At 49.7% G+C, this 13,563-nt stretch overlaps 1 protein-coding gene across 2 annotated transcripts; it reads right to left on the bottom strand.

The window, feature by feature from the left end:
* Positions 1-1,381: 1,381 nt before the first annotated feature.
* Positions 1,382-13,064, bottom strand: RBFA (ribosome binding factor A). Of its 2 annotated transcripts, XM_025365113.1 has the most exons (7): positions 12,775-13,064; positions 10,744-10,786; positions 9,962-10,138; positions 8,892-9,004; positions 5,551-5,635; positions 3,498-3,571; positions 1,382-2,003 (listed from the first exon to the last, which is right to left on the bottom strand). In XM_025365113.1, exons 1-7 carry the CDS (start codon positions 12,930-12,932, stop codon positions 1,628-1,630), a joined length of 1,026 nt encoding a protein of 341 aa, XP_025220898.1. In that variant the 5' UTR covers positions 12,933-13,064; the 3' UTR covers positions 1,382-1,627. The 2 variants fall into 2 exon arrangements, with proteins under 2 accessions (XP_025220898.1, XP_025220899.1); XM_025365114.1 differs by lacking the exon at positions 5,551-5,635.
* Between the last annotated feature and the right edge of the window lie 499 nt (positions 13,065-13,563).

Raw genomic sequence — 13,563 nt, 5'->3', positions numbered from 1 at the left:
CAGAAACTCTAGAGCTAAACATCTGGCTCATGGTGTAATGGAGACATGAGCCTTTATGTGTGGTGGACACTTTGTAGCCTAATTTCTGGCTCCCTTTTTTTCTCTCTCTCCTACTCATACCATCATGTGGGATTTTATCTATCCTTACAAATTGTCTTAAATCCTTCCTTCTTAGTTTAACTGGCCTGAGGCAGTGGCCTCTCCATTCTGATGTGGAGTATAAACAAATAATTTCCTAGATCTGAAAAAAATCTTGCTTCTGCCATTTGATGACTTAGAACAGCTTAGTCCCAGAGCACAAATGAAAAGACAAGGGAGTCAGCTTCCTGCAGCAGCATCTCCTACGGTCGTTCCTCCGCACAGTGCACGTGCAGCTTTCTGGGTAGTGGCCTCATCACTCACCCACAGCCACTGTCTGCGGCACGTGGCCTGGATCCGGCGGTCAGCACGGCAGGCTGCTCAGTGCTGCAGATCTGCCATCCCTGGGAGATTTCTCCTCTGGGGGGAGGAGGCTGGCAGGGCACAGCACCTAAAGCCCCTGCTGCTTCCAGATTCTGCTCCTGCACCATGGGCACCTGTCACGTGCAAATGCTGGGACAGGCGCCTTCCCTGTGCCGTCTTGATTCTCACAGCCCTGCTGCACCGGCAGAAACCCGGTGGATGGGATGGCACTGACTCATAGTGCAGAACCTGACAGAATCGAGAGAATTCTGAATTTAGAACCTGACAGCTGACAGGGGCTGGGGCATTAAGAGGGAAGCCGAACTAAATAGTAGCTGACGAGGTATAGAATCTGTTTTCTCCTCTGATAAATCCCTGTGTCAGAGGTGACACAAAGAATTCAGTATAACCGAGTCACACTCTTCAGAAGGCAAAGACCAAGTCTGCTGCACATTGGGACGGATTAGAAAATACACTAGGTGGCCACAGGCACCAGGGGAAAAGTGTTACTACTTCAGGTGTGATGGAACCACGGCCAGAGCCAGGGCCACCCAGGAGGTGCGATGGAACCACGGCCAGAGCCAGGGTCACCCAGGAGGTGCAATGGAACCATGGCCAGAGCCAGGGTCACCCAGGAAGCCCCAGTAAACCCACCAACTCACTTTCTGCCCAACCTTGGCCTGAACCAGAAGGTGGAACCCGCTGCACAAAGCCGTGCTAAAGAGGCCAGTCACGGACAAAGTCCAAGTGCCTACTCAGCAGCGCCGGGGGTTGGGAGGCCCTGGGGACCCTCTGCTCTCTCCAGGTTTGCAGGTTCAGTTCTCACCCCGGCCACTGCTGTGGCCTGACCCCTCAGGCCAAGCACTCACTGGCACCTGGCAGGGCTCTGCAGGTGGAGGTGGCCACGCCAGCATCTCAGAGACACTATTTTACCATTTTCTTTTTGTGAGAATCTGTGGTAAGATGGCCATTTATTTTTTACATTACACACGGTGTATGGAAAAAAAACAACAGTGACTTCTGTAGCAAACTGTGTTTAGATACAGGGAAAAGCTAGAAAACGTCGACGTAACAGAAGAGCAGATGGTTTTAACTCCATCAACTGCCTCAACAAAGCCACATGCTGCGTCATGTGCCAATGCTTTTCCCTGCGAACGTGGGACGGGCAGAGCTGACGCCTCTCCATCTACTCCCTGCTGGCATTGCAGCCGTGGCCATCCTCCGTTGTGCCACCTCCTTTCTCTGCCTCCAACTCCTCTGTGTCCAGGGCGTAGCATTCGTACTCCGGGGCACCAACGAGGTCCGGGTCATCTTCCACCTCCTCGCCCGACAGGTAACTCTTGAGGGAGCTGTCCTGCTCCAGGCGGGGCCTGGCCCTCTTCCTTCCCTTTTTCATCTGCGTTGTCAGCTCAGCCACCTGCCCCTGCCACACCAGGCCCCCGAGCCCTTTATCTTTCCTCCTTTTGTACTCCATAATCTGCTTGTTGAGCGCCTCATGATTGATACCACATACACTGGGGGCCGGCTCTGTGGTGCCACAGGATTGCGGGGCATCGGCGTCCCTGGGAAGGGAGAAGAGGAGCCTTCACACCAAGCACAAACGGAGCCCCCAATCCACAGTGTCATCGCCACAACACAACAGCACATCACACTTCCTACGTCTACTCGCCTGAGAACCCTCCCAACGTCTGTCTGAGGGTAACTGGAGACAGGAGTGAAGGAAGGTGGGCTGTGGTTTCAGCGTTCTCCAGCATCAGAAGCATTTGGCCAGCACAGTCTAGATGCACCATCCTGTATGCAATAAATGCATTTGCGCCAGGCACGGTGGCTCACATCTGTAATCCCAGCACTTTGGGAGGCTGAGGTGGGCGGATCACGAGGTCAGGAGTTCAAGACCCGCCTGGCCAACATGGTGAAACCCCGTCTTCACTAAAAATACAAAAATTAGCTGGGCGTGGTAGCAGGCACCTGTAATTCCAGCTATTCGGGAGGCTGAGGCAGCAGAATCGCCTGAACCCAAGAGGCAGAGGTTGCAGTGAGCCAAGATCACGCCACTGTACTCCAGCCTGGGCAACAGACTGAGACTCTGTCTCCAGAAAAAAAAAAAATGCATTTGCAACTGTTTTCTCTAAGCATGGCCAGGGCCTCGGGCCAGTTAAAACTAGTAGAATTACAGGTGAGGTCTATCAGATCTGCCACTTATTAGCCTTCATGAAGAGTCTATTCTTGGTGAACAGCACCTAATCAAGGCCATGTCACGGCCCCTGTATCATCCAAGGCTCCACTCTGGAAAGTCTCCAAACCCTGGGCTCAGCTCCCTGACCTGCCACCCCCACACTGCCCCTTGCTGACCCAATCAGGCCAGGCCCGCTACAGCATGGAGCTTTGCTTCCAGCTCAGGGATGCACCTGGCAGGCTGGTTAAACCTAACTCTGGCAGGTGCCCAGGCGATGTTGACGCTGCTGTCTAAGGCCCACAGGCAAGGCCTGTCTAGCAGCTGCATGCTTGCAATGGGGCCCTCCACAAACACCCCAGTACCCGCAGGCTCTGTCAGGCACCACAAGTTTGGAAAAGATGTATATGTGTGTGCACATGCACAGGCCAAACTTCTGTGCCCCCAACCTGCTCTCCCAAGCCCCACCTCCCTCTACCTCCCTCCTCACACACGACCGACCCATCTATGATGTTTACTGCTTCCCGTCAGCTTCCCCTAGTGAAAGGCAGGTTCCAAAGACAGCTGCATCCTAAAAGCTAGACCAGGGCTTGGCATACAGGGGGCACTCAGTAACAACATGTTGAATGAATGAAGAGGACAAGAGGCCCTCTCCTCACTGAAGGAGTTATAGCAGACACCTCTGGTAGCCCCTCCCCCACTGTGTAAACGTGGCCAGGCCACAGCACAGGTCTATGAATATGGGCTGCCAGCCCTGGGGGCAAGTGCCACGGGGTCCATGCAGGCTACTAGGGATGTGGAGCTGTGCAGCTGCTGTGGAAACGGCAATTCCACACCCAGGAATCCACCCCAGGGAATCAAAACATATGTCCACATGCATCACCTGAAATCATTTTGTACAAAGTCGTCTCTTTCATCCCGGGGTCCAAAGTCTGCGACTGCCAGTAACTTGTCAAGCTACAGAGGAACACAGAGGGTAAACCAGTTAGCCACATCCCCACCGCCATACTTACAGCTGGGCTCCACGTAACACCAGTGTTGTTAACTGCAGAGCTTTTGATCAGACTTTGCACAATTTCTTCTATCGACTCTTCCCAAATACTAGGATCTGTTCAGTAGCCCGTGCTTTCAAATACCTTACTGTTACTTTTACGTAACACATTTTCTCTGATGACAAAGTGAGGCTTTTTAAAAACTACATTTTAGACTTGTAAATGTTAGTCAAATTTATGAAGAAACCAGTTAAGCATTAGTTGAATTAAATAACTAACCATTATCTGGTTTCCAAGGTAGTTTTGCAAAATGCTTCAGTTTTGCCACAGAATTTGTGTGCTTGGGGGAAAAAGCCTCCAAGCAAGACAAGGTAAAAGATGATGGGGACAGTCACAAAGCCAGGAGCCTAAACTACAAGAGAAAACTGCTCCTCAGCCAGGCTCATGGGATGCCAACCACACCATGGCAATGGCCCACAAGCCCTGCTGGACACTGTATTCCACCCGAACCCTGGCCTGCCTGTCCCCGGCCTCCGGGGTGTCCTCATCCTGCTCCAAGCACAGCGTGCACCCTCCCCTGTCCAGTGACTATTCTGGAAGTGAACCTGCAACACCTGATGGGACCTCCCTCCCAGAGACAGGAGCCTGGGGTGCTGAGCTCAGAGAGACTGGCACGTCCTCCCCAGGGAATGCCTTGCTGATACCCTCGCAGCACTGTCCTTGATTCCTTACAGCAGGGACTATAACTTCACTCCTTCGCTTCTTTTGCTAGCAAGGGAAATCACATATCTGTCAAGCTTATTACTTGTACAAAGTTTTTAGTGTTACCTATACACTGATTAACAAAAACCAAAAATGTCAGACTGCATCTTTTTCTTCTGGGGATCCAAATACTGTCTGGTCGTATACTGAATAAGTTACCTATAATACTGCAAACGCTATTCGCTGATTTTTGATGGAGTTTTTGAAGGTATAACATACCTTAATAACTACCAGATAACCACCACCCAGGGAATTATATATTTACGTGTTTCTAATCTTCATAGCTAACCCATCTCTAAAGCAAGGAAAATGATAAACGCACTTACAGTTATAGGACAGACCTAAGTCTCATAAGCCCTGATGGTGTGAAACGAGAGTGGACCGATCCATGTCGAGAGGTGGGAGGGACAGACAGGTGTGGGAGGGAAACTCTGGCCGTGTCGAATTTATACCCTAGTTAGAGCTACAGTGATAAGCATTAAAAAATTAAAACCAGAAAGAGCAATTACCTCTGGGGACCTGGGCTGGGAACAGGGGCACAGGAGCAAGGGAAAGCCTCTTCATTTGCACCCTTCTTTCATGACTTTTCATTTGTTCCCTTCTCAGTGGTTTCTTCCCTTTTTTTTTTTTGACACGGAGTCTCTCACTCTGTCGCCCAGGCTGGAGTGCAGTGGTGCAATCTCGGCTCACTGCAACCTCCGCCTCCCCAGTTCAATCGATTCTTCTGCCTCGGCCTCCCGCGCGGCTGAGACTACAGGCACGCGCCACTATGACTGGCTAATTTTTTTGTATTTTTAGTAGAGATGGGGTTTTGCCGTATTGGCCAGGTTAGTCTCAAACTCCTGACCTTGTGATACACCTGCCTCGGCCTCCCAAAGTGCTGAGATTACAGGCTTGAGCCACTGCACCCCGCCTCTTCTCTTCTTTACCTGTGCATTATCTTTTCAGGATTTAAAATTTAAATTTAAAATTTTATTCATATAAGCATTTATGTTATAAAAAGTTAATTATTACCTGGGCCCGGTGGCTCACACCTATAATTCCCACCACTTTGGGAGGCCGAGGCAGAAGGATCACTTCAGGCCAGGAGTTCAAGACTAGCCTGGACAATACAGCAAGACCCTGTCTCCAATAAAAAAAATAAAAATTTTAAAAGTTTAAAAAGTTTTTTTGAAACCTTACCTCAGCGAGAGCTGCACTTTTCTTGTCTTTAACAAACACTATAGGTGGCACATTCCTCACGGTCTGCTGGGACATCAAGAGGTGCCTGGGAGAGAGAATGCACAGAGCCTCACAGCTGTGCCGTGATGCTCAGCGGAGAGGTGTGACAGTGCTGAACACAAGATTCAAGATGTCACTAAGAGGCAGGAGTGAGATTTATTGTATTACTCAAAAATGAAAACATCAGCCCAGAAGAGTCATCTTTAGACAACTACCACATCACAAAAGGGATGCAAAATGCATCCTAACTGCAATTTCCTTCACTTTTCTCAATGCAACTTGTGAGATTCGTATAAATCACCCGATCTGAACTCATCACCATGGCCGTGGGCTCCAGCGTCTGTGCACTAACAGCCTGTCCTCCCGCGCTCAGTGGACATGCCCTGGCACGACACGACCCTCAGGTTCCCAGATACTAGACACAGAAGTGATATTTGCATCACGCACATTACATAATACAGATCTAAGGCCAATGTAGGCACGGCACATATAACCAGTGAAAGCCGTGACCACAGATCTTTGGTACACAGCTATGGAAAACCTTGACCCTAAATCTTGGGTGACCCACAGGAGTTGGGAAGAGCGACCTTCATTCAGCTCAACTGAATTTTCTGATACCTAAAAATCGGAAAACAATGCTGTCTCAACACTTGTCAATAATCTCCATTTTCTTGGTTTTGTTAAACAGTAAGAAATGAAATGAACGTTCTCTGATATGCAGTTTCACAGAGCCCTGGGCATCATCATGCATGGTAACGATGCAGGGAAGCCAGGCAGGGCGCCTGGAACGAAGCCCACACGTGGCCACCTTGTCTACGTCTGTCCCCACCCTAAACATGGGGCATGATGAGAAGGGAGGCAGAAAGGAGGAATTCCAGTTCTGAGAGAGCTGGTCAGTGAGCTGGATTTCTGCACTTTTTAAACTGAGGAGGAAACTGAATAATTTCTTTATCATCACCCAGCTCAGCAATTCCCAAAATTGTTGGTCCCAGGATCCTTTACAGTCTTAAAAATTATTGAAGATCCCAAAGAGCGTTTGCTTATGTGGGTTCTATCTACCAATATTTACTTTACTAGGGTTCTATCTACCAATATTTACTATACTAGAAACTAAAACTGAGAAATCTAAAAGCTATGTCCTTTTAAAGTCGCTTAAAAACCCACTAAATGCTTACATAGACATTTTTAACAAAAACAAAAAGTATATATTCCCCCCACAAAATCAATGAGAAGCATGGCATTGTTTACATATTTGCACATTCTCCAAGGCCAGCTTCACGGAAGGCAGCTGGGATCTCATTGCTGCTTCTGCACTCTGTCCCTCCTCTCACTGAAATATAAGAAGAGCCAGCACAGTAGCTCATGCCTGTAATCTCAGCACTTTGGGAAGCTCAGGCCAGAGGATCGCTTAAGCCCAGGAGTTGGAGACCAGCCTAGGCAACATAGGGAGAGCCCATCTCTAAAAAAAATACAAAATGAGCCAAGCATGGTGGCACGCACCTGTGCTCCCGCTGTATGGGAGGCTGAGGCAGGAAGATCACTTGAGCCTGGGAGGTTGAGGCTGCAGTGAGCCAAGACTGTGCCCCTGCACTCCAGCCTGGAGAGAGAATGAGATCCTGTCTCAAAAAAAGCAAAAAAAAAAAAAAAAAAAATCAAGCCTCCCAGATATGTGTTGGGAAGAGAGAATTTACCAGCTCTGAGAAAAGTATGAATCTTTGTCACAAAAATTCAACAAAAGTACTTTATTAAAGGTCAATTGTTCCAGCCTGGCCAACATAGTGAAACCTCATCTCTACTAAAAACACAAAGATTAGCTGGGCATGGTGGCGGGCGTCTGTAATCCCAGCTACTCAGGAGGCTGAGGCATGAGAATCACTTGAACCCAGGAGGCAGAGGTTGCAGTGAGCCACCACCACTCCACTGCCCTCCAGCCTGGGCAACACAGCAAGACTCCATCTCAAATAAATAAACGCATAAACAGCTGCAATGAGGAATCTGAAACCACACCAACGAACCTGTCGCACTCTGCTACATTAAAACTCACCATCGGGCTCACACTGTGAATCTACCTCTCCGCGTGCGGTTTTGTAACCTCATGCACTGGCCATTTGGAAAACAACAATTCACCTAGTTATGCAGATTTTAAAAGCATTGACGCGGTTTATCACACAACAGCACGTTTGTTAGGGTCAGTGGCTGCCAATCTCATCAGAGGAGTCTCAAGTACCTAGACGTTGTTAGGCTCACAGTGGTGAATACAAGTTCCCTAAAATTCTGATTTTCACTTGAAAGTTTAAATTTTATCACTGGCAACAGATATGGTCCGTTGTTGGCTCTGGAGTGGTAGGTTCACTCACTCACTTCTGAAGGAATGTCTGACAGACACCCAAACTGAACGGTCTGCTCACTACGCTTTTCTGTTCAGCACTCTCCAGACAGCAAGTCACTTACACGTACTTCCTATTACAAAAAATATTAAAAAGACATGCTCAAGGGTCAAGATTTAATACAATTAATAATGTTTTACAAACTGTCTCGGATTTTAATTTTTCTTGGAGAAACAGGGTCTTGCTCCACTGTCCAGGCTGGAAAGCAGGTACCTTCTCACGGCTCACTGCAGCCTCCACCTCCTGGGCTCCAGCGATCCTCCTGCCACCACAAATTCCTGGGGTGACAGGAATCCAGGGGATACTTCCCACCTCAGCCTCCCGAGTAGGTGGGACCACATGTGTGTGCTGCCACTGTGCCTGGTTAACTTTTTAATGTTTTGTAGGAACGGGGTCTCGCCATCTTGCCCAAACTGGTCCTGAACTCCTGGCCTCAAGGGATCCTCCCGCCTCGGCATCCCGAGCTGCGGGGATTACAGGTGAGAGGCGCCATGTCGAGTCTCATCTGGGATATTCTTAAGTAAAAGTGACATCGTTTTTTACTCCAGGCTTGTGGCGTGGCGCCCCACGGCCCTGGCTGGCAGCATGGCACCAGCAGTCTTCCCTCACGGTTCCTGCATCCACAGGGCAAATGTCAACACAGCAGGAGAGCTGAAACAACGTCTCACCCTAATGAACTCCCTGACAGGATCTCCAGATCCCTAGGGATCCTGGCACACTTTGAGAAACGCTAACCTACATTACGGCTTATATGAGAAAGGAAATTATACTATGAACTTCAAGAAAATGCTTCCAAAATTTTCTTTAAAAGAAAAAATACTCAATGAAAAGTTAAAGTCCACCAACAAGAGAAACAGCTGAGACACTGAGGGTGTGAGCAGAAAGCAAGTACATTCAGAAAGCAAAGGTCGTCACCTCATGGACCCGGCACTTCTCTGCAGGACAGCCTCCATGTGTGCGTTCTGCTCAGCAGAGAGCGTTGTCTTCCAGTACACTCGGCAGGCTGAGAAGTCTGGAGTCAGGGAAACCTGAGACCCCCACCCCCCACAGGTCACTCTTTAGTTTTCATGGGTTTTCAAGACAAACAACATCCAGGACATGAAAACCACAGCTGCAGACGCCCCTCCCACCCAAGTCAGGGCTCTGGCGCGTTGCTGGAGGCCACCACCTGCTGCCGCCCACGCCCCCATGTGAAGTAGGGCCCCAGAACCCAAAACCTCCCTCCCCTCTTCACCAGGTCCTGCAAACCAAACCGGAATCCTGACCCCACGCTTGCCTCACAGCCACTTGCCCTGGGACGCTAATCAAAAATGCTTGATGCTGCCTTTTCTCCTCACAACTCAGAGTGGGCCAGAGGAAGTCATCTCCTGTACCTCTGTACTGAGGTACAGGCAGACGCATCCTCTTCCCAAGGCAGGCTTAGACCTTCTACTATCTGACAACATGCCAGGTGCTGTTTGGTCACAGGACTCCCGCCTTCCAGTGAGACATCTGCCTCTGCACAGCAGACACCCACCATCTGTCTTCAGGGCTCCAATGACCAGACTGAGTATCACCTCTGCAACCCAGAACTAAGACTTTGTAAGTGCTAAAGTGGCTTTTTTTTTTTTTTTTTGAGACGGAGTCTCGCTCTGTCGCCCAGGCTGGAGTGCAGTGGCGTGGTCTCGGCTCACAGCAACCTCCGCCTCCCGGGTTCAAGCCTCAGCCTCCCGAGTAACTGGGACTACAGGCGCCGCCACCACGCCCGGCTAATTTTTTGTATTCTTAGTAGAGACGGGGTTTTACTGTATTAGCCAGGATGGTCTTAATCTCCTGACCTCATGATCCACCCGTCTCGGCCTACCAAAGTGCTGGGATTACAGGCGTGAGCCACCGCGACCTGCCTAAAGCGTCTTTTTTTAATTGTCAGGCAAGACTGGGCCAGGTAAAGTGAGTGCCAGGCCTGCTATCTCAACCCATTTCTTCTCTTTGGCCATGTAGCCTACCTTGGAAAGCTCCACGTTAAGGTCATACAGCTCCTGACTCACTTCCGGGGTGCACAGCAGGTCTGTCAGTGCCTTATACAGGAGACCGTTCAGGGCCCTCACACGCACATGGTCTTCCTTCCTGGTTTTCTTTGAGGTGGTCTTCATGAGGAGTTCCAACTTGGATGGTTTGTAAGTCTCCACCAAGAAGAAGAACACACCCCAAGGTCAGCGTTACAACTCCAAACTCACCAACTCACGAGGGCTGGATGGGCAACCTCTCAGCTGGATGACCAGCTATCACTCTTAGCTGCCTCAGCTTTCATTAAGATAAAGTTGGATAAACCGGGATCCTTTTAGATTTTTACCTGGTAACCCTCCAAGATTAAAAGTACTGCAAGTAAATATTTTCTCAAAAAGTTTTTGTTGAGATATAATTCACATACCATAAAGTTCACCCTGCTAAAGGGAATAATTCAGTAATTTTTAGTATAAGTGATATATTTATTTTTCAGAATGGGAGCCATATATTGCATAAACTTTTATGGTACACACACATTAAAAACTAAATGGATATTACCATATTATAATTTGATAAAAGATATGACTTTCCAGAGAACATTAATCGGTACATTTCTTTTTTGAAAAGGTAAAAACTCCATGTTGCCAATGGCATCCAGTCGCATCCACACAGACACTGTCCCCTCAATACAGAGACGGGAAGACCTCCAGGTAAGAGTTTTGCCAACTTCTAAACCCTCATTCCCATCAAGATTATACAGTGGCTCATGGCTTATACTCACCAAGTGAGAGCCCAAGGAAGGACCTTCATACCAAAACTTTTTTCTTTGGGGAGAAAATAAGCATTATGTTAGTGATGGCAAAGTCAAAAAGTTACATAAGCTAATTTAAGAGGTTATGATACCATAACTGTTTGTAAGGGGCTAAACTTAGACGTTATGTTACTGGCCATCTTAAAAAGTTTCAGTATTTAATTGGTAACAACATGGGTTGTGGGGAAGAGGCGGAAGATGGTTTTAATTCAACCTCATATTTTCACCTAAATTCTACTTCTAGTCCCAAGGTTTGAGAGAAAGACACCTACCAAGCTGCACAGAAACACTCTACTCTAATTGATAAAGATGTTTCCCATGGAAGTTCAGGTAAAGGATTCGGATGCTGTCACAGGCATAGACTGAGACTGAACAGTTAAGCAAATGAAAGGTGGCAGCCACCCTCACTACTGGAGTGGGACTTACAGATAAGCAAGGAGGGGAGGCTAGAATGATCCACACAGTACGTTCTGGAGTTGGAGACAGATGGTTATACATAGAAATGTTTAGAGGTGCATATTTACACGAGGGTGAACAGGCACACATATATCCTTTCATCAGATGAGATGGCCTAAAGACAGACACCCCAGAAGCAATGAACACACCCAGCACCCATGGTTTCTAATCTCTCTCTCCAATAAAAGGAACGAGGGCTCCTTGGAGAAATGGCTGATTTTAGGGCTGCGGTAGGAAACACACAAGATGAGCCTGGAGCATCTTGTAGTGCCAGAAAGCAGGAAAGTGTTTAACACACACAAAAACCCAGCAAAATGCCATAATGACCAGGGTATGGTAACAGCACATAGGAGCTTAGAGAGCTGCTAAGGGCCAGAGCTGGAAACATTTGAACAAAACTAAGTAACACAGGATTATAACCCACGAGTTCTTGGTGATATGAATGAATTAATAAATGGGGTGAAGAGACACATCCTCTCTGCAGAATGCAAATCACTTAGGACAAAATTCCCCACTCCTTAGGCATGGGCTGCACACAGCGACTTTCTCCTAGAGTACAGTAAGGGGGCAAAAAGAGTAACTTTACGGTAGAGAAACCTGGCAAGCACCTCACGCAGGGGATCACGGCCAACGTGGACCCTGGATACGGTGTGATGAGAATGGCCTTTACCTCTAGTCTCCCTCCCCAAAATCCATAATCCACATCTAAGCATTAAAAAAACAGGCACATTCCAACAGAGGGGCATCCTGCAAAGCACCTGACCAGTACCCCTCCAAACTGGCACAGCCATCAAAAACAGGGACAGTCTGGCACACTACTCCAGCCTAAGGAAACAAGACAATTCAATGTAACGTGGACCTTGGGTGGGGACCTGGGACAGGATGGGACGGCAGGCAGAACCAAGGAAAAGCGAATAAAGTACGGGCTTCAGTTAGCAACAATCAATCAATATCGGCTCTTTAACTGGAGAAGCTAAAGTCCGACGTTAATACAGGGGGAGCTGGGTGCCAGGACACATGATCTCGGTACTATTTTTGCAATTTTTCTGCAGGGTCTAAAACTGTCTTAAAAGTAGTGTATTAAAGTAGAAAACATACACCCATCTACCATACTTATAACTAAAAGCAGGGTGAAAAGTCATTATATTTTATTGTACTCATCTTTCACCATTTAAAAATACTAATTATCATGACAAGCTTTAGTCTTCAAATTAACTCCACACAGAAAGTCAACATTAGCAACGAAATTCTTATATTTTTTCATTTTTCCTCATTTCCTGAAACTAATCTCCCGAAAAATACGTCCGGTGACAAGAATCAAAATAAACACACATTGTCACTTTGTTTTTTTAACCCGACACACGTCCACGAACAGAAAAACTGCGAATGCTGACAGTGAGAGCTGAACTGCTGCAGACCCCAGGAGTCAGGAACTGGCGACCCAAGCCGCGTGGGCGCAAGAACGCGGGTGGGCGGACACCACAACCCGGGGACACCGCCCCCCAGTGAACACCCGCCGGAGGACACCAAACCCCGCCGCATTACTTGGTTTTCGAGGCAAATTTCTTGAGCCAGTTCTTGCAGAGGACAGCAGAGCCGTGCACTCCCCGCGCGCAGCCCGGAAGGAGCGCAGCATAGGGACTACGGAGCAGGCCCCGGAGACCCGCGCGGGAGCCCCACAGCCCGCCCGCCACAGCCCACATGGCGCGGCGCGAAGACCCGGCGCAACCAGAGAGACAACGGGCGCAGGCGCGGAGCGACGACAGACGCGAGGCCGGCGGCGTGTGGGCGGGGCGACGGCGCGGAGCGCGAGGACGACATACGCCGGGCAGGCGGGGTGTGGGCGGGGCGATGGTGCAGGGCAGGGCGAGGACAGACGCAAAGTAGACGGCGTGTGGGCGGGGCCACAGCCCGGGGCGGGGCGAAGACTCGGTACATGGCGGGCGGGGCTACGACGGCGGAGGGGCGAAGGCCGAAGGCGGGCGGGGCGAAGGCCGGAGGCGGGCGGGGCGAAGGCCGGAGGCGGGCGGCAGGTGGGCGGGGCTACGACGGCGGAGGGGCGAAGGCCGAAGGCGGGCGGGGCGAAGGCCGGAGGCGGGCGGGGCGAAGCCGGAGGCGGGCGGCAGGTGGGCGGGGCGAAGACGGACGCGAGGCGGGCGGTGAATGGGCGGGGCGAAGACTGAAGCGAGGACAGCGTGAGGTGGGCGACTACCGGAGCGAGGCGGGCGGCGTGTCGGGGGGGGCGTGAAGACAACCCCAGGTGGGCAGTGTGCGGGCGGGGGACGGCGTGGGGCGGGGCGACAAGTGCTAGACTGGAGACAGGGGGCGGGCGGC

The sequence above is a fragment of the Theropithecus gelada genome, chromosome 18, assembly GCF_003255815.1.
Source record: "Theropithecus gelada isolate Dixy chromosome 18, Tgel_1.0, whole genome shotgun sequence".
Lineage (NCBI taxonomy): Eukaryota > Metazoa > Chordata > Mammalia > Primates > Cercopithecidae > Theropithecus > Theropithecus gelada.
This window is presented reverse-complemented; position numbering and strand designations above follow the sequence as displayed.

Bases quoted from the DNA above. Each gene is read 5' to 3' on its own strand.
- RBFA (XM_025365113.1), bottom strand. From the start codon at position 12,932: ATGTGGGCTGTGGCGGGCGGGCTGTGGGGCTCCCGCGCGGGTCTCCGG. The intron at 9,005-9,961 runs GTAGGCTACATG...TGGGGGTCTCAG, and splicing joins TTAACGTGGAGCTTTCCAAG to GTTTCCCTGACTCCAGACTT. The intron at 5,636-8,891 runs GTGACGACCTTT...TCTCTCTCCCAG, and splicing joins AGAAGTGCCGGGTCCATGAG to GCACCTCTTGATGTCCCAGC.